This window comes from Cornus florida, unplaced genomic scaffold, assembly GCF_030987335.1.
Source record: "Cornus florida cultivar Cherokee Brave unplaced genomic scaffold, ASM3098733v1 CherokeeBrave_3.0.0_Hap2_Chr09, whole genome shotgun sequence".
NCBI classification, from domain to species: domain Eukaryota; kingdom Viridiplantae; phylum Streptophyta; class Magnoliopsida; order Cornales; family Cornaceae; genus Cornus; species Cornus florida.
The window spans coordinates 78,078,615-78,098,548 of NW_026775579.1; the positions used below are offsets into that span (position 1 = coordinate 78,078,615).

A 19,934-nucleotide genomic window follows, 5' to 3' on the forward strand; every position below is an offset into this window, starting at 1 on the left:
CAATTCTCACAATAAAAAGATGAACAATCCAATCCTTTAAACAAAGTAGGAAATAATCTTTTAAGATAAAGGAAACTAGGATGCCCTAGTCTAAAATGCCATAGCATTATTTGTTCTCTAATAGGGATAGAATGAAAACTACTCAGACCTTGAGCCTTTTTATTACTTGAAATATCATCTTCAAAATAGTAGAGACCATCTATCATCTTAGCACTGCCAATCGTCTTCCCCATGCTCTAGTCCTGAAATTCACAATAGGATTCAAAAAAGATAACACAACAATTATAGTCTTTGGACAATTTATTAACTGATAAAAGGTTACAAGCAAGCTTAGGGACATGAAGGATAGACTTAAGATCAATAATTTTTGAAAGTTTTACCAAACCTTTGCCTGCAATAGGAGAATAAGAACCATCGGCTATTCTGATTTTTTCAGAGCCAGAACAAGGTGAATAAGTTTGAAATAAATGAGAAAAACTTGTCATATGATCAGAAGCCCCTGAATCAATGATCCATGGGGTAACACTGGAATTTAAACGGCAAGATAAGGCCTTCGGGCTGTTACTTGTTTGAGCAAGAGAAGCATTAAACAGATGAGGAATTGAATTTTAGCAATTTTAAAAGATAATCCATCTATTCTTTGCTGAAGGGAAGTTCCTCGGCTTCATGAGCTGATGGGGCTCGGTTAAATCTGCTATCCTGGTTGAATCTGCCTTCCTGCTTACTCTTTCAATTCGCTGATTTACCATGAATTTTCCAGCAGGTTTCACGGGTATGGCGAGGCTTGTTGCAGTGGTCACACCAAAGATTGGGCTTTTCATTATGTTTCCTGCCAATATTCGCTTCAGATGCGACCAGGGCAGAGGTCTCAACAACACCATTTGATAACTTTTTTCCAAGCATGACCAGCTTGCTATTTTCCTCTCTTCGAACCACGGAGAAGACTTCACCGATTAGAGGCAGGGGTTGTCGTCCAATTATTCTGCCTCTCACTTCATCAAACTCGACATTGAGTCCAATGAGAAACTTGAAGATGCGGTTGTCTTTCGCCTTCTTTTTGTAATGGTTGTAATCTTCAAGTGATTTCCACTCATAATCGCTGAACAAATCAAGGTCCTGCCACAAACGTTTTAGAGAGTTAAAATATTTTGTAACACTGTTATCTCCTTGACGGATCTCTCCGAGTTTCAGCGTTAGTTTATAGACTTGAGACTGATTTCCTAGGTCTGAATACATCTAGTTGATATTGTCCCAGAGTTCTTTTGCTGTGTGGTAACACATATAATTAGAACTGATGTCCTCCTCCATAGAATTCACCAACCAGGTCATCACCATCGAATTCTGTGCATCCCAGGTCAAGTAGGATGGATCTTCAGGATTTGGTTCCTTCTTTTCTCCTGTCAGGTAGCCGATTTTGCCTCTGCCTCGGATGTACATCCGCATAGACTGGGACCAGCGAAGGAAGTTTTTACCATTTAGCCGAATTGTGGTAATCTGGACTGAGTGTGTTTGAGAGTTTTGGACTTGGGACTCATAGGTCTTGGTCTTGGACTCAGGTATATCATCAGACATGGTGATTAGGGTAGTTTGGAAGAGAGAAAAAAGAAGAAGAGACGGCTATGGGTTTTTTTCCAGAAGAATCAGTAAGATGCTCTGATACCAAATAGGCAATTTCAAGATTGAAAAGAATCTGTATATTGCCGTACATTGAATGGTTTACAATGCTTTAGTTAAATAGGAAATACAAGGGGCTAACAAAAGGAAACTACAAGCTGACTACAAGCTGTAATAGCAAGCTACAGGCAGTAATTACAGGCGGTAAACTAACAGAAGCTACAGACTGTACACTAATAGAAGCTACAGGCTGTACACTAACAAAAATTCCTAATCTTAGTCATTGACTATCTATATTTACACACCTATCATATCCCCTAAAATCTGGTCTTATTAAAACCGACTATCTCTTTTTCAACAATGAAACAAGCAAAAACCTTAACTTATAGAAAATAAATTACTTCAAATATTCCTCAAAATGTTAACGTATACCAATAAACCAGTTTAAAATTAAGTAAACAATAATGAAATGTCAAAATCCAGATCAGAATAAATAAATTAGACATGCAAAACATGAAGGACAAACTCCCCGAACAAATATAGCATGACACTTTCTAAGTTGGGTATGACAAGTTTTGGAAGCACAAGGAAAGGGCTATAACCTAGGAGTGGTCACGGATCGGATCGGATTAGGTCTCAAATGTAATCCAATCTGATCCCAACGGATTGGTGAAATCTGAAACCAAACCGATCCGTGAAATATTGGATTGGATTAGATCGGTTTTACGAATTGGGCATTTTCCAAACAACCCAATATTATTTTTAAACTATGGCCTAATAGATGAATTTTTAAATTATCAACATTAATCCAACAACCTATATCATTAACACAAGTGGACAACACCCTCTTTAGTCTTTAACATAGCAACACAGGCACACAACAGGCTAATAGGCAATAACAGAACAATCTCATAACAATGAACAAATTAGTAGCAATTAACCTAATAGAATGTAGTGAAATAAAAGAGTAAGGAAGGTCTTTACTCTTTACGGTTCAAATTTAAAAAATAAAATAAAGAATAAAAGAAATACGCACTTAAATAGTGTATATACTTATATACTATAATATATATATATATGTGTGTGTGTATACATTTAACCGATCCGGTCACTACAGAGTATTTGTTTATCAAACTGTCACCGGACCGTGAGACTAAAAAACCAATCCAAAATGCACGCATTGGAACGGATTCATAGATCGATGCATTGAATGCCCACCCCTACTATAACCCCCATGCAATTAAGAAAGCTTTTTATATAAAGAAAATCCCTCTTGTAGTTTTCTGTTATTTAATTGCTCTACTTTAAGTTTAATGTTTATTAGGACTTCTAAATATATTATTTATTATATATTATTTGTGGTTCAATATTTTACAACTTTTCACATTCAAGTCGACTCTATGGAAGTATGTGACTCTAGAGGTGGGCTGGTCCAAAGCCCGACTCATTCGCATAATAAATGGGTGCTGATTAGGCAGACCGAACCAAATTTTACAAAATGATAAGTCTAGGCTCTTTACAAGGATGTAGCAAATTTGACCTTCTGCGGCTACAGCAAAGAAGCTTCTCCAGTTTTAGGAAGGCCGGGAAGGGTAACGGGGACAGTGATTGTGGTTCATACATCAGAAAAGACTTCTCCATATCACAGACAAAGATCAGCATGTATCCCATGCACAGAGACAACAGCAGTTGGTAACTCCATTAGTTCAGGGGATGAGTCCAGCTTATTTGAAGCTACACAAGTTGGTACCACTCGGTGGTCGACTTAACTGCCGTCAACTATGCAAGAGGTTGTGAGTGTTGTTTGATGGTACTTTTGTTGCTTTTTGGTGACTAGAGAGGTCTCCCCACATTTTTGGCAAGACTTTTCCCTCAAAAATTCAAAACACGTGGAATGCCCCAATGCGACATGTCAAATTTGAACCAAGAGAAATTCACGTGGGGTTAACCTCAAGGGCGGTGAATCAAAACCAAGACCTCTAACTTATAGATGTGGCTCTTAACCAACTCGAGGGCAGTTAGCTTGTAAATGTTGTTATAATAGATACAGGGTTATTGAGTTATTCATCTTCAATATTAAAAAAAGTCATAGGAAAATAAAAATAAAAACTAGACAGGGACCTAGATTTTATAGGCAAGCATATATTCCCTAAGCATTGGCAATTCGGTATTCACTGATCAAATTCCGGCTTCTTACTTATCAAAAAAATAAAAAAATCATCCGGCTTCTGAGATGTACCATATTGAAAAAAAAAAAAATTTTAAGATCGAAAAATTATTAAAGAATGGTGATTCAAGCTTTGTGGATGGCATTTATTGCACACTTCATACATTGATGAACATACTCCACCTAAAGTAACTTACATATGCACAAATTAGTGTCTTGATCTAATGACCTTACATACATGTAATTCAAATTGCGCTGAGCCCTATGAGACCAAAATTAAATTTCCATGGTAACCATGAAAATAAAATAAAAAATAAAAAACTGTGAAGCCTCTAGATATACTACTAATCGTTGCCCTTCCAAATCATAAGCAAAAGTAGAGAGCTAAATAGAGGAGTAATAGGACAGCCCCTAGCAAGTGGCTAGTTTTGCTCTAAAAGAAAGAGAAAGAAAATCGTTAAATCTTTCCTTGTAAAGAGCATTTGACAAAAAAAATAGAAGAAGGGAGTTCTCGTAGCAGCAATATGTTTGATGACTTGATGTCCTCACTTGTAGTGTATCAGTAGATGATAGAGGGTACTCAGGAACTTGATGTCCTCACTTGTAGTGTATCAGTAGATGATAGAGGGTACTCAGGAACTTGATGTCCTCACTTGTAGTGTATCAGTAGATGATAGAGGGTACTCAGGAGTTCGACGCAAAAATTAGCTTGAATACCCTTTTAAAAAGGGGAAGAGTAGGTTGAGAGTGAATTAATGCCATTCCTAGTTTTATGAAAGTGGAGAACTCAAGAAATGAAAACAAGAGAAAATTACAGATTTTAAGATAAAAATAGAAAGGGAATAGCAATTTGCATATCTATCTTGTAAGCAAAAGAACTGCCTTAACCAACAATGCACCTCCTGATTTCCTTGAGCCAAGGCATGGGAGGGCCTTCCCTGTCACCCGTAGCCTTATCATCTCCATAATAGGTTGGTTCTTTTGCTCTTGGATTTTGGAAGGGAATAATTTTATTTGCCCATCGTTCACCTATATTGATTGCTTAATGTTGGTGTGCTATGTTCTTGTCTTTAACCTTTTTCATCTGAGATTTTTTTTTTTCCCCCTTTTTGGTGTGTGTCTAGGATCTTTTCCTCCATATACTAAAATGTTGTGATTGGTTAGCCAATGGTATCCAAATATAGTGCTTGTTGTAAACCTTAAGAGGAGTATTGAGCTAAACTGGATATCTTCTTTTTGGTACAAAATTTAACATGTTCCATTGAAAATATTGGCCTCCTTGCTATGAGAACCTAGATAGAGATTCAAACATTATGTTCCATTTTCTCAATGCAGCAACATGGATTCCCTACTAATGAAAAACAGTCGAGGATAAATTTACAAGTATACAGAAAGATTTACTCTTCTATGTGAGTTGATCTTTTCACTTCTCACATCTCTTTTCCTCACAATTCATATAGCATTAATAATATGTATTAACCATACATAATTTCAGAATGAATAGTTGATGTAACTATACCAGAAATAGTGGGATCAAGATAGCCTTCCAATCCAACAGTGTAAATATTTGGGATTCTTTGGTTTTTACCGAAAACTCCACCAGTTATAATACCAAAGTCGAATAGTACTGGATTGTAAGCCTGAGTTTCATCATAACATAAAATCATTTTAAACTCTAATAACTTTTTCTCCAGTACACTATGTGGACACCAAATCTAACCTGATCAAGCATTATATGTGGAGGACCAAAATTGCGAACCACGTATGGCAACTCCAGACCATGCAAAAACTTAAGCAGACGAGCAAGATCAATTGCCACCTTAACTCTATGGAGCCAGGAGAAATGATCTAGTAATGCCAAGAAGGAAAAAAAAACCAGTTTAGTATATAACAAAATAATCAAAATTAAAGAACTGTGTATTAATTACTAACTATGTTGCTAAATCTAAAGTACGTCCAAACAAGGAAGAAATTTTATTACTCAACGAAGAATACTTTTTCATACTCAGAGAAAAAAATTATAAAAATAAATATTATTTAGTAAGGGTAAATTCCAAAAACTAATTTTACCAATTCTGGGGGGGAGGGTAAATTCCAAAAACTAATTTTGGTGGGTTGGGTCTTCATAAATTGGTGCCTTTCAATAAAGCTCTCCTTGGGAAATGGTTGTGGGGGTTTGGGGTGGAGAGGCACTGGCTTTGGCAGAGGGTTGTTGTGAGTAGATATGGGGAAGGTAGAGGAGGGTGGTGCTCTCTTGAGGTGCGTGGCCTAAGGGGTGTGGGAGTTTGGAAGTGTATTCGGAAGGGGTGGGCTGTTTTTTCCGCTCATGTCCGTTTCAGACTTATGCTCTATTTGGTTGGAGGGATGGAAAAATGAATGGAAAGGAGAGGGGGAGGGATGGATGAATCATCTCTAAGGAAGGGAAAATTTCTCCTTCATTTTTTGTTTGGTTGAATGGAAGGGACGGCAGAAAAGATTGATGGAGTGCTAGTTTTTTTTTGTTTGGTTGGAAGGAAGAAAATGATAGTTTTTATATATTTTTTTATTAATATACCCTTACTATATAAAGTTATAAAATTAATTAGTATAAAATAATTTAATAATATTGAGCTCTACGAACAAGTTGTCTAAAATGAATATTTTATACTTACATACCAAACAATATATATATATATATATATATATATATATATATATATATATATATATATTTTTACACACCAAACAATTAATTAATTTAAATTTATTTAATAATCACGACCGTTGTTTAACGCAACAGGGTTTTAACAAATTTGTAGGAAGGATAAAAATGAAAATTATAACAATTTTTGATAGTTATCCTTTTTTCCCTCCACTCTTCCCCCAAATTTGGACGGATAGAAAAATGTATAGCAAGGAGGGATGAAGCATCCTTCCTTACTTCCTCCTTCTCTTCCCTTCCCTCCAACCAAATATGAAAACATTCATCCATCCCTTCTCTCATCCTAATCCATCCCTCCAACCAAACATAGCATTAGGGATGGTAGGAGGATCAGTTTTTGGGAGGATGTTTGGTGTGGGGAGGTTTTTCTTACTCTCGCTTTCCCTCGGTTGTTCAGGATGGCTTCGGATAAACAGGCCAAGGTGGTTGACTGTTATTATCTTGATAATGGGAGACTGGTTTGGGATGTTGTCTTTTTCAGGATTGGGAGGTTAAGGATGTCACTCTTTTGTTGGAGGCGTTGTATCGACAGGGAGTTATGGCTGGTGATTCTGATTGTTGGATTTGGAAGCCAAATTTGCAAGGTCGCTTTGATGTTTGTTCCTTCTTCAGGTGTCTTACAGCTGAGCCTGGAGGATCCTCCCCGTGGAAGTCTGTTTGGCGTTCTAAGGCTCTTCTTAAGGTGGTTTTTTTTGCTTGGACCTCTGTTTTGGGTAAGATTTTGACCCAAGACAATTTGAGAAGGAGAAATCAGGTGGTTGTCAATCGGTGCTACATCTTCGGGATGAAGAGATAGTGGATCATCTTCTTTTACATTGCCCCGTGGCTAAGGAATGTTGGGACTTGATGTTTTATTTGTTTGGGTTCCATTGGGTTATGCCTCGCTTCTCTAGACAGATGGTTGAGGCTTGGAGAGGGTGCTCTGTGGTGGCCCATATTCGTGATGCTTGGAGGGTTACGCCTCTTTGTGTGTGGTGGTGCATTTGGCTGGAGAGGAATAAAAGATATTTTGAGGGCAAGGAGAGGCCTTTTTCTTTTCTTAAGTTCTCTATTCTTTCCACTCTTTTTTACTGGGTTTCGGGTAGAGATTTTAGATCTCTTGAGGATATTGTTGTTTTCTTGGCCTCTTTAAAGGCTTAAAGGGCTGTTCTTTTTGGCCTTGTGTTTGTTCTCTTGGGATACGTTCTCCTTTCGAACGCTTTCAAAGCATTTGTTACTTATCAAAAAAAAAGAAAAATTTACCAATTCAATGAGTTAGGACCAGGTTTAAGATTCAACATGTGTTCTGGATACCGGATAGCATACCCGAGTAGAAAATGTAAATGTTGTCACAGATTACTAATAAGACAAACAACATAAGCAGTTGGTGTTGCAATAACAATTGTTACTTTGAATGTGTTTTTTTGCCTCTCTCTATACTGAAAAAACGATGTATGATTAAAAAATTCTAGTTGTAACAGATTTATCAAATGGAGAATTCTGTAATACCTTTAACAATGAGGTTTTCAACTGTATCCAAAGGTTTTAGGTCATAAACAACACCCAATAGACTATCTTCACAGCAATATCCTAACAGTTTGACCAGGTTCGGATGATGGTTGACACGTGGCTCCATTAGAAAGATGCATTCCTTCTGGGAAGATAAGAAACACATTATTGAACAATGACAAGAATAACATCTATAACCTTTAAATTTGAAAATTGAGTTTTGACAAGCATTAAACAAATGAAGTATTGTTACTATCGTCAATTAGGAACGGTGTTCATCCTGGCCAACAGGAAAGTCTCCTACATCTTCCCAAATCTTCACAGTCACATCCTGACGTCGCTGAGTCTTTCCTCGATACACTTTGCCAAATTGGGTTTCTCCAAACAGGTTTGCTTCACTAAAATTATTGGTCAAATCTTCCAACTCCTCAGGGGAGTATCTTCTGAGATTCAACTCTTTGAGCATTTCCATAGTTGGACCTATTTAAGCTAAAGTATGGTGGCATACACGGTTAGGTACAGTTAGAAACAGTTGCTTTTTGATACGAAACTATGAGAATAAACAAATATGTCCTACATTTGTATGTACATTGGTCATCTTTAATTGAAACTACATGAAACAATTTTATAAGCATTAACAAAGTTTTTGACAACGAGACAACGTATTGGTATTGGAATTGGAATTGGAATTGAAATTGAAGACAATGTCGGTCCAAACTATAATTGCTCAAATACACTGCCTATATGGGTCGTGTTACAAATGCCCTAGGAAAACGTATTGATGTCATATATGCCCTGGGGTGGAAGTGAAATTGAAAGTTAAAGGATTGTTTGGTTTATTTTTTCATGTAAGTTTCTAGTTTTCTGATAACTGAAAATAATCCAAAATTTTGTTTGATTGTCAGATTTTGGAATTTATTTTATGAAAAAAAAATTACTTTATTATTATTATTCATTTTTTCCCTCAACACTTGTACCATTGATAATAACTTTGGTAGGTGAGGAAGTACCATTAAGGATTCTCTGATCTATTTTTTTGAGTTATTGATAACTAGCTTGAGAAAACTGAACCAAATAGGCTTAAGCCATCCCTAAAAATGAAAAATTGAAGTTATCAAGTGCCTGTTGATTTGTCACTTGGACAAAAGTTCTCAAATGATTCAAAAAACATAAAACTGTTTTAAGATAACTCTTCCGATAAGTCCTTTAAAGTCTCCTCTAGGAAAATCATTTTTATAACTAAATTTTCATAATAGTAAAAAAAAAAAAAAAAAAGGAACCAATTAGAGTCCCTGTACAAAAATTATTTTTAGAGTTACAAATCAAACCGCCCCCAAATATCTTCTCAAATCTCAATCTCCTATAGTGAGAGTTGAAAGTTCGAAAATCAATATGGACAAAGAATTCGGATCTCCTCCCGTGGAGGAGATTATGTGCCTTGGTCCTTAGTGCAATATATATATGAAAAAATTGTCGTGGTTGCATAAAGAATGTGAAGTTATTTGCATAAGCCAAATACAGATACGGTTTATGACAAATGGTTATGTGCATGTGAGTTTCTTGACAATAAAAAGAAGAACCAACAGCAAATTTTGCTCAAATTGAAATAGAATCACTAAATAACTTGACATTAAATGGATATAAAATGTTTCTCACCTTCCATTAGGATTAGGTTTCTCTCTAGTCTACGTATCAGCTTCTACTAATTTGATGGCGTTCGCAATGTCGACACTTCTTCAATGTATACTTGGTGTAGAGGAATGAAATAAGCTTAGAATGGAATGAATCGAGGAATGGAATGGAAATGGAATGATCATTCCCATTACCTTGTTTGGTTCCCATTACCTTATATGATCGTAAATGAGTTAAAAATGGAAAACTATTCAACCAAAGACAGAATATTTATACATACATACAAATATATTTTTCTCTTCTTCTCTGTTCCCAATCTTCCAAACACATTTTAAAATTTGAAATTCAGAACACCGCCGATACAGTTACCAAGCTCAGACCGTCGCTGCTGTTTCTTTGCTCTCCGGTTAGTTCGTCCTCGCTCGTCGGAGCAGGCCTTGCTTCCTCCGTGTTCGTCGTCGGTGTGTTTACTCCTTGCTCTTGCATTGTTGTGGAAGGCCTCAGAGTTCACGTCATCTAAAAAAAAATTGGAATCGACATACATAAAAATGGTTATTCAAAATTAAATACTTTTATTTGTTTCATAAAATACTCATTTTTCTTATCCTCATCTTTATCTTTTCAATTTCTATAAACCATATCTTTTTTTTTTTTTTTTTTTTTTTAATTTTTTATACTCAAATTTAATAATTTAATTTGTACAAAATTTAAAGAAAAACAACAATGTTTTTAGATTTTTTCATGTTTTTGCAATTTTTTTTTTTTTTTTTTTCAAATTTCTTTTCTTGTCTTTGTTTTTGAGACTTAGATAGATAATTAGTTTTGATTATTATAGTAATTAACAAAATACCTATCAAAGTAATAGATGAATATTAATGATCAAAAACATAATTTGAAGTATTTCAATGGTCCTTACAAAGATGCAATTTGAAATATAAAACAAATATACACGATGGTAGAAACTTTAATAGCCTATAAAGATACTAGATTAAAATAAACTTAGAAAAAAATTAAAACTTTTTAAATAGTCAATTACCTCATATTTTGGGAATTTTTTTTTTACCTTATATTTAACACATGAATAGCCACATTCTCAATTAAGGTAAAATATTTTTCTGGGATTTTTTTTTTCTATTTTAGGTAAAATATTTTATTTTATTTTATTTGTTTATTTATTTATTTTTTGGTGTTTTTGCAAAGAATTAAGTCGAGTCCATCGGGTGGGGTGTATAAAATAGCTTAACAAAAATTGATGAATAAATTATCCAAAATATTTAATATTTTCTCCTACCACACAATTATCCAAAAATACAATCGAGATTTTATGTTTTTTAGTTTTTTTTTTTAAAATGTATTTTGAAAATTGAAGTTGTTGTATAGTTTCAAACCTTTATCTCATGTATCACCCTTTTTGGATATTTTTTTCTCTCTTTTTAAATTAATAGTAAAGGAAAAAATTTAAAGGTAGGATCATCTTCTTCTTCTTCTTCTTTTTATTTTTTATTTTTTTATTTTTATGTTGTTTGTCCCAAGTTGTAGCGTTCACCTTTTGTTTGATGATTATGTTTAAATACCATTAAGATTATTTATTATTATTATTATTTTTATTTTTTCTTATCGCAGTTGTAAGTTATTTTCTTTCACAACAATTAGATTTTCATTAAGGAAGAAAATAAATAAATAAATAAATAAATAAATGAGGAAGGAACATTTTGATAACACGAAAAAATATATAATACGGCACCGAATCATATTATATTATGTGAGAATTATTTAATCAAATTGACCATTACCCATATACAATTTGTTAATTTAATAGCAAGTATAAATCCTCTCCCTAAGAGTAATGAGGCAATGGAAGAGACACGGAAAAAATACGGACTTTAAAAATATCTTACACATTTTATCTCATCTATTTTATTTTCTTGTCTATATAATACAATCAATTAATATTAATTCCTTTTGATTGTTCAAGCTGAATATTGTGTTCCATGTCAATTGAATCTTTGATTTCATATTCATATATTGTTAAAAATATATAAAAATTCCCCAACGCATTGTCTGAGAGGAGCATACTCTGTTGTACAGTATATCCCAGCGGCTAAAAAAAAAAAAAAAAGAAAAAAAAAAAGAGAACACCTTCATTATTCACCTACAGAGCATCATATTAATAACCCGGATGACCATGACGACAAACAGCATGTAACCTCTCCAAGGACGTACGCCCTTGTCTGACACACTGCGCATTGCCAGATCAGTAATTTTATATCCATCGTGTTGACTGAATGCCAAATCTTCTTCAAAGCTTTTGTGCACGAGAGAGAACTTCTTTGAGAGGGCAAAGCAGCCAAATAATGATTTCTTCGGCTCGTTCAAATCGTATTGGACTTGATAACCCAAATTTTATTCAGAAGGGACCGTTCTAGCTCTGTTAGATTTGAAGATACTTTCATCCGTAAGTTACGTAGCATAAGTGGTTCTATGAACTATATGATACCCCATTAGAGGTAAAATAATATTTACATATTTATTGTATATGATCTCCAATATGTGGATTTGCTTTCGATACGTTCATTGGATAGGCTCTTGAAACTTTATGGAAGTATTACATTGAGATGAAAATGACGAGGTCAAAGAATATTCTTGTATGCAATAAGTAAGTTGCACCCAGAATGAAGAAGACCATCTTTTATTAGAGCAAAAATACAACCACCATCTCTCTCTCAACCATGGGGCACTCTATCTTTCTCTTGCTTAACATCATCAATAATTTTTACTTTTTTTCCACCTCTCTTCCACAATCAACAGCAAATGACCTTTCATAGCCAAAATGAATTAAAATTAATTACTTATTTTGGGATTTTACAATTCCTTTGCACCATCAAGTCACTTCGATCTTCACCATTATGATTCATACATGTATGCAACGAGAAATTTTGATACTGTGTCATATTCATAAAGCGAACCACATAACAATAGTATGATATTAGGATTAGAGTTTTTTGCACACAAGTTTCCTCCCCACAATAAGCACCATGGATTCCCAAAAAAAGAGAGGTCAAGGACACTTTTATGAGTAATCAAAATGATTTACTCATTTGTTTGGATTGATATTTTCACTTGACATTCCTGGTTTGCCCACAATTTGTTTAGCATTATATAATAGTTGGAAAAAGAAAAGAAAAAAAAGCACTCGCAATTAAGAAATGCACCGGTGACATAGGCAATGAACTCTAGACTTGGAATAGATTATAAATACAATATTACGTTGACATACCAAAATTCATAATGATCGGATCAGTATAGCCTGGCGCGCTCCAAGTACAAACTTATTTGCGATTGGTTGCTCATCACCAAAAACCCCACCAACTATCATACAAAAGTCGAATAGTACTGGATTGTAATCCTGAGTTTAAGCATAACATAATACCATGTTTAATTCCTATTAAAAAATTCTCCTGAACAAAATTTCTGAAAAGCCAAGTGCACTAAGTAAATGGACACCAGATCTGACCTGATCAACCATTATATGTGCAGAACTAATATTGCGAACTACGTATTGCGGTTTATGATGATAATGCAAAAACTCAAGCAGACGTGCAATATCAATTGCCACCTTGATTCTGTGGACCAGGAAAAGCCATCTACGTTCACCCAAAAAAACAAAACTCTTTTAGTAAATAGCCTACTATTCTATTTTAAAGAAGTCTATCTTAAGTACCAACCATATCCCTGCATGTGATGGCAGCTACACTCTACTAAATGCGGTACATCCAAACAAGACAAAATTTTAATTACTCAAAGAAATATATTTTCTTAGTCAAAGAAGAAAATAAAGTGCACACACCGAGAGAGATAGAGAGAGAGAGAGATTATCCAACAAACTAAACAATGATTTACTAAAATAATCAGTTTAGGAGCAGATTTAAGATTCAGTATAGCAAGCCAAAGAAGTAAATGTTATCACCGAACACTAATATGGAAAATCAGTTGGTCTTGCAATTATAGTTGTCACTTTGAAAGATTCATTTTTCCTCTCTCTGAACATATACTGAAAACATGACGCGCATGCTCAACAGATTAACGTATGATTAAAAAAGTCAAGTTGTAACTAATTAATCAAAGAAAGAAAATATGTACTACCTTTATCAATGAGGTTGTCCACTGTATCCACTGGTTTAAGGTCATAAACAACCCCTAACAGACTATCTTCGCAGCAATATCCCAAAAGTTTGACCAGACTCGGATGATGATTTACACTCGACTCCATTAGAAAAATGCATTCTTTCTGGGAAAATTGAAACACAACATTCAACAATGACAGGAATAACATTTATAACCATCAAATTTCAAAATTGAAATTTGAGACACTAAACTAATGAAATACTGTTACTACCGCCAATTGGGAACGGTGTTCATCCCGGCCTACAGGAAACTATCCTAAATCTTCCCAAATCTTCACAGTCACATCCTGACCTTGTTGAGTCTTTCCTCGATACACTTTGCCGAATTGGGCTTCTCCAATCAGATTTGCTAGGCTAAAATTACTGGTAAAACCTTCTAATTCCCCGGGGGAGTATGTTCTGATATTATACTCTCTGAGCATTTCCATAGTTGGACCTATTTCATCTAAGTATGGTGGCACACATGGTTAGTACCATTATAAATAGTTAAATTTTCATATGAAACCATGAAAAAAGACAAATATGTCCTACATTGAAACTTCATGAAATAATTTTTTTTTTCTTTTGCTTTCTTTTCCCAACATAGGTTGTTGGAAGCAAGTGATAACACTTGATAGACGTCAACATCGCTCGTGGACGTAACCCTATTTGTGAGGGTGAACCACGTATAAATCTTTATCTAGTTTGTGTGCGCCTATAATTGAACTTTCAAACGGCTAAATCAAAGCTTTAATTACATTCATTCAAAGATAAAATTACATTCAATTAACCTATAAGCTTCATCCATGGCCCAGACATTCATCAACATCATAGCTGAAGTGAATTCATTGCTCAACTCCACTCCTTTCACATATTTTCCTCCATAAAAATCTAGACTAGAGCCCCACAAAGCTTTCATGTTCACTGGATTCTTCACCGTATCGGTAGTATGAAGTGACCTGATCAATCACATCCTTTCCTCAAATTGGTTACATAAAACTCTAAAATGGAAAATTCGAAGTTATCAAAGGCCTGTTTGATTTGACACTTATAAAACAATTCTCAATAACTCAAAAAAATAGAAACTACTTCACGACAACTATAAAAGACGGTTATCTGAACACATGCCTTATTATAATTGAATTTTCAAAAAATTAAATTTTTCGAGTGACAAACCAAGCAAGGCCCAAGTATTTCCTCAATCTCCTAAAGTGAGAGTTGAATGTTCGAAAATTATTATAGACAAAAAATCTGGATCCCCTCCAATGGAGGGGATGATGTGCCTTGGTCCTATGCACCATGATTCAGATTGAAGGTTCTATACATTGATTGATTCTAGAATTTTTTCTTCTATTTTATTATAAATCCAAGATTAAATCTATCTAGCAAAAATCATAGTTGAGGAGAAGGTGCAGTTTTATCTACAAAAATGTTCAGTGAATGTAATAAGTAAGAGTGGGTTGTTGGAAGGTCCAAACACTTTGGTAGGGCAGTCCTTACAAAGATCTATTACTACCTTGTAGGTTGCAGTATTGGGGACTATGACACAAATTGAGACTATAGAAATATGAGAAATTCTCATTACTGACCAACACGGGATTGCCTTCCAGTGGAACTAGGTCCCTTAAGGTCATACCAAACATGTATAAACATTTCATGAGTTTCTAGACCCTATAGAAATTGTTTTCCATAAATACTCTATCTCGGTTTAAATAATTTTTCGACACTATCTCACTAAAATTTAAATATCTCATAGTAGGATAGGAATCTGAAAATGGAATTCCTACAATTGGAAAGCTAACGAAAAATTCTTAAATTTAAGCTCAAGAATGACCCAATTTGGATTTAAAATGACTGAGTTATGACCGTTTTAGTTTCATGTCACAAAACAGGAAAAATAATAAGCTGAGCTCAAAATATAGATGGACTAACCGTACATCAAAATGAACCAAAACATACTTCTATATCAATGCACATCTTTTTACTTTTTATTCTTTTTTTTAATCTTCGGGAAACATAGAGAATTATGGAGTCTTGGAGCTAAGGACTTTGCATCACATCCTCAGAGCATGAGTGGTGTTAAGTTTTAAAGTCTTCCATGATTGTATACAGAATTATGGAGTCTTGGAGCTAGTGATGGATAATTCTATTACAGTAAAGGGTTGGTAGGAATTTGTAGATTAGAGAACATGGCAGAATAGTAGAGAGTTCTGTAGGTATTGTAAATATTTATATAGTTAGATGAAAAATTATAGAGAATATTTTAGCCATCGATGGTAATGCATTTCAATATATAAAGAGTATAGGTCTTACCTGTAAATAACAAGTTGTAATTAAGGGTGAGAGTTAGAAATTAAATAAGTAGGTGGATGAAGTCACCAGGAGTGTAATTGTGAAATAAGTGTTTTATTTTCCTTTTGTAAGAGTGTATCATTCAAATAATGTCATCGGACTTAAAAATCCTCTTTATTTTATTTTTGTTATGGATGTGGGATCTACAATCGGTTGCAAATATTAACGATCGATCACAAACATTTATGATCGGTCGTTAGAATGCCCATTTTTCACCCACTGAATGACCAAACTTTGATTAAACTTATCTTATTCGTTTCTGACCTGAATTAGGCAATTCTTGACTCCAAATTAGAGGACTTTGAACCTTCTTTCCATTGGTACCAGTCCCTTTTTATAATTATGACTCAAAATGACATTTTTACCTTTGTAAACCCTAGGGGCCCGGTGTGAACTCGAAGTTAGAAATTTTAACATTTTCATGGACCTAAATGGCTGGAAACAACTACTATGATTTCATTATGACTCCTAGAACTTAGCAAGGTGTATAATGACAATAGAACCCTTAGATGTACTCGAATTCGAGTTAGGACCTGGATAGCGATTCGGACCCTCGGGTTCGGGTTTTTTTTTACAGTTATACAAACACCTATTCTCTAGCTCATCCATTTTTTATTGACTGTGTAGAGCATGAGTAGTGTTAAGTTTTAAAGTCTTCCATGATTGTATACAGAATTATGGAGTCTTGGAGCTAGTGATGGATAATTCTATTACATTAGAAAGTTGGTAGGAATTTGTAGATTAGAGAACATGGCATAATAGTAGAGAGTTCTGTAGATATTGTAAATATTTATATAGTTAGATGAAAAATTGTAGAGAACATTTTAGCCATCGATGGTAATGCATTTCTATATATAAAGAGTATAGGTCTAACCTATAAATAACATGTTGTATGGGTAAGAGTTAGAAATTACATAAGTAGGTGGATGAAGTCACTAAGAGTGTAATTATGGAATAAGAGTGCTATTTTCCTTTTGTAAGAGTGTATCATTCAAATGATGTCGTCAAACTTAAAAATCCTCTTTCATTTTATTTTTGTTATGAATGTGGGATCCACATGATACATTTGTTTATGCAATCTTTGAACCTTGCATCATTGCTTACATCATCAATGACAATCCCTTGGAGTGGTGAGCAAGTTTGTTGGCTTACACAGGAAGCTCATCGTTGGGCCTATATATATACTCATCAATTGTACTCTGAAGGTGATTTAGAAAAGGAAAAAGAAAATCAATAAGATTATATTACTTTCATTTATCTCTTTTTGTCGTTCTCTTTATATATGCTATTATACTGTCTATAACATATAAAATTATAATATGTTATCAGCATGGTGGTCGATAAATGTTTACCAATAATAATCAATACTTGTAATAGCACAAATCATTGTAAAATAGGGCTATCATAAGAGTAAGTCGAACCACATGGATTGCTAGTTTATGGCAACCAAGGTTGTCAAATCACTTTGTTTGATGAAAGAGGTGTAAGAGGTTTGTTTTGTTTGTCACTTAGAATTTAAGATGAATTAAACTTATGTAGAAAGAGTTAAGGAAGTGAATCCACCACCAACCATATAAACATGCTTGTTTGTAATTAACTTGGGGAACAACCTATATATGTGACCATGATATGTTGAAATACATGATTACTACATTACCTTCAAAAAATTCATAAAATCAACAATTAAGTATAATCCATCAAAGTTTTACATGATTTCACTACCTAGACTAGGGTGTAGCTTAAGGCATGCTCACTAAGCTATGGACTATCAACTTCCTCAATAAGTATGATGAGAGCACATGAAGTAAAAAACTAAGCATAATCCATCAAAGGTGTTCCTAAGCTATGGACTTTCAAAACTTCCATACAACATGTCATTAAAAACCATTTCATAATCTCATCTCCATTCTCACCATGAAGATGTAAGCAGCATAATTATAAGAAAATACAATCTAAGACAAGATAATAAGTTCAACACAATCCTTTATTGAAATGAAGAGCCATTACAACTTGTGTAAATCTCTAGACTAAGAAACTATTATATACATATTTCATTCTCCAAATTGAAATACAACTAGAGCATGATTACAAGGAAAGGCTTCATCACCTCCCTAGGAAGGGAGTTAGTTACCCATAGCAGCAAGGAAGGAAGAGGGTGAAGAACTCAACCCTTCCATTCTCGCAACTTTCAGAAATATACAACCCAAAACTCAATAATTCTCTTTAGAATTATTCTCAAACAACTCCTTATTCCCAGCTCCTTTTTTACAATGATCACCCTTTCTTTAAGTAGACAAAATGTCTACCAAACCTCCTCAATTTCGAGGTCATTGTCCCCTAAAAGCACTTTACCAACACCCTCAATTAAGGAGGGAATCAAATTGAAAGGATCAAAATGCTAGCTGGATTTGTATTGTCTGGACGAGCGCTCGTCCAATGAAGGGACGAGTGCTTGTAATTAGCCTTCTATTCACTCGTCCAATGAAGGGACGAGTGCTCGTAATTAGCCTTCTACTCACTGGCCTTTGGAAGAGCGCTTGGTTTGCCTTGGAAGAGCGCTCGGTTGGCCTTTGGAAGAGTGCTCGGTTTGCCTTTGGAAGAGCGATTGGTTGGCCTTTGGAAGAGCTCCTGGTTTGCCTTGCGCCTTTGGCCAATGATTTGTGTGAGTTGTGGGCTATTGGTCTTCCACAATCTCTCACTCTTCTCCCATGATGAAGAAACCCCAAATCAGTTTTCACGGTTCTCTTCAGTCCCATTACCAAAATTAATAGTTTTAAACTAAAAGCACAGTGCAGAGTAGTACAGGACATGGCTGCAGAAACAATTGAAAGCCACCATATCTGATCAAAATCTGGAATTTGAGAGAAAAAAATGTCATATATGGATTATTGCTCCACGTTTTGCAAGGATCTTTCCCACTGGAAGCAGTTGAACCGTTTAATTGCCCTGTTTGATTATAACCCAATAAACCCATTAGACCAAAGAACTCTAAACACCAATTCAAAAATAAAATAAATATCATTAAACCTTTGTTTCAATTCAAAATTCATACTCACGCCATGCTTATAGAAGCTGCAATGGTGTGTTGCATCTTATTCGAGTGCATTTATTTCCAAAAAATACGTCTACTTATGAAGTCTTAAATAAATAAAGAGTAATGATAGGGAAACCGAAAAGGAATCCCCGAATTAACACCAAATCTGACATGATTGGCTACACTTGTCATTTGTTATTATTTTTTGAAAACGGTTTAAGTATAAGAGGTGGGCAAAAACAAGTTAGATTTAGTGCTTATTTAGAATTTATTTTTCGGTCTCTCTATCATTATTCTTAAATAAAATTAAGTTTATTACTAGTTTATTCTTTTATTGTCTTCAAAGTACCATAAAAATAATAATAACAAAATCTGTAAATAAGAAATCAAATCAAAATCTGAAATCAAATTTTCTGTACTATTTTGGTAGGACTTTTATTTCGGCTTATTAATTTTTAAAGAACCTAAAATCAGAATACTTTACACAAACTTATCTGGTTTTCAGTTTTTTAAAAACTTAGTTAAAATAAATAAATAAAGCGGTCAACTACTATACTTTTAATGAATAATTTAGAAGGAAAACAGTACATAAATATCAGTCACTCATATAGGGAAAGAAAAATTAGATTCAAGTACGTAAATATAACATAAAGCTTGTTGAAATGAAAAGAGTTTTCCAGTATCAAGACATTAGAGCTTGGAGAACAGTATATTACAGTAACAAGGTAACTGAATTTTCTAGCAATAGAGAACACCTTCATTATTCACCTACAGAGCATCATA

At 34.3% G+C, this 19,934-nt stretch overlaps 1 protein-coding gene across 1 annotated transcript; it reads right to left on the bottom strand.

Annotated features, from left to right (window-relative positions):
• Positions 1 to 5,256: 5,256 nt before the first annotated feature.
• LOC132272914 (probable serine/threonine-protein kinase PBL15) lies at positions 5,257 to 8,442 on the bottom strand. The gene is made up of 4 exons (XM_059773979.1): positions 8,260 to 8,442; positions 7,971 to 8,115; positions 5,502 to 5,629; positions 5,257 to 5,421 (listed from the first exon to the last, which is right to left on the bottom strand). The coding sequence occupies exons 1-4, from the start codon at positions 8,440 to 8,442 to the stop codon at positions 5,257 to 5,259; spliced, it is 621 nt and encodes a 206-aa protein (XP_059629962.1).
• Between the last annotated feature and the right edge of the window lie 11,492 nt (positions 8,443 to 19,934).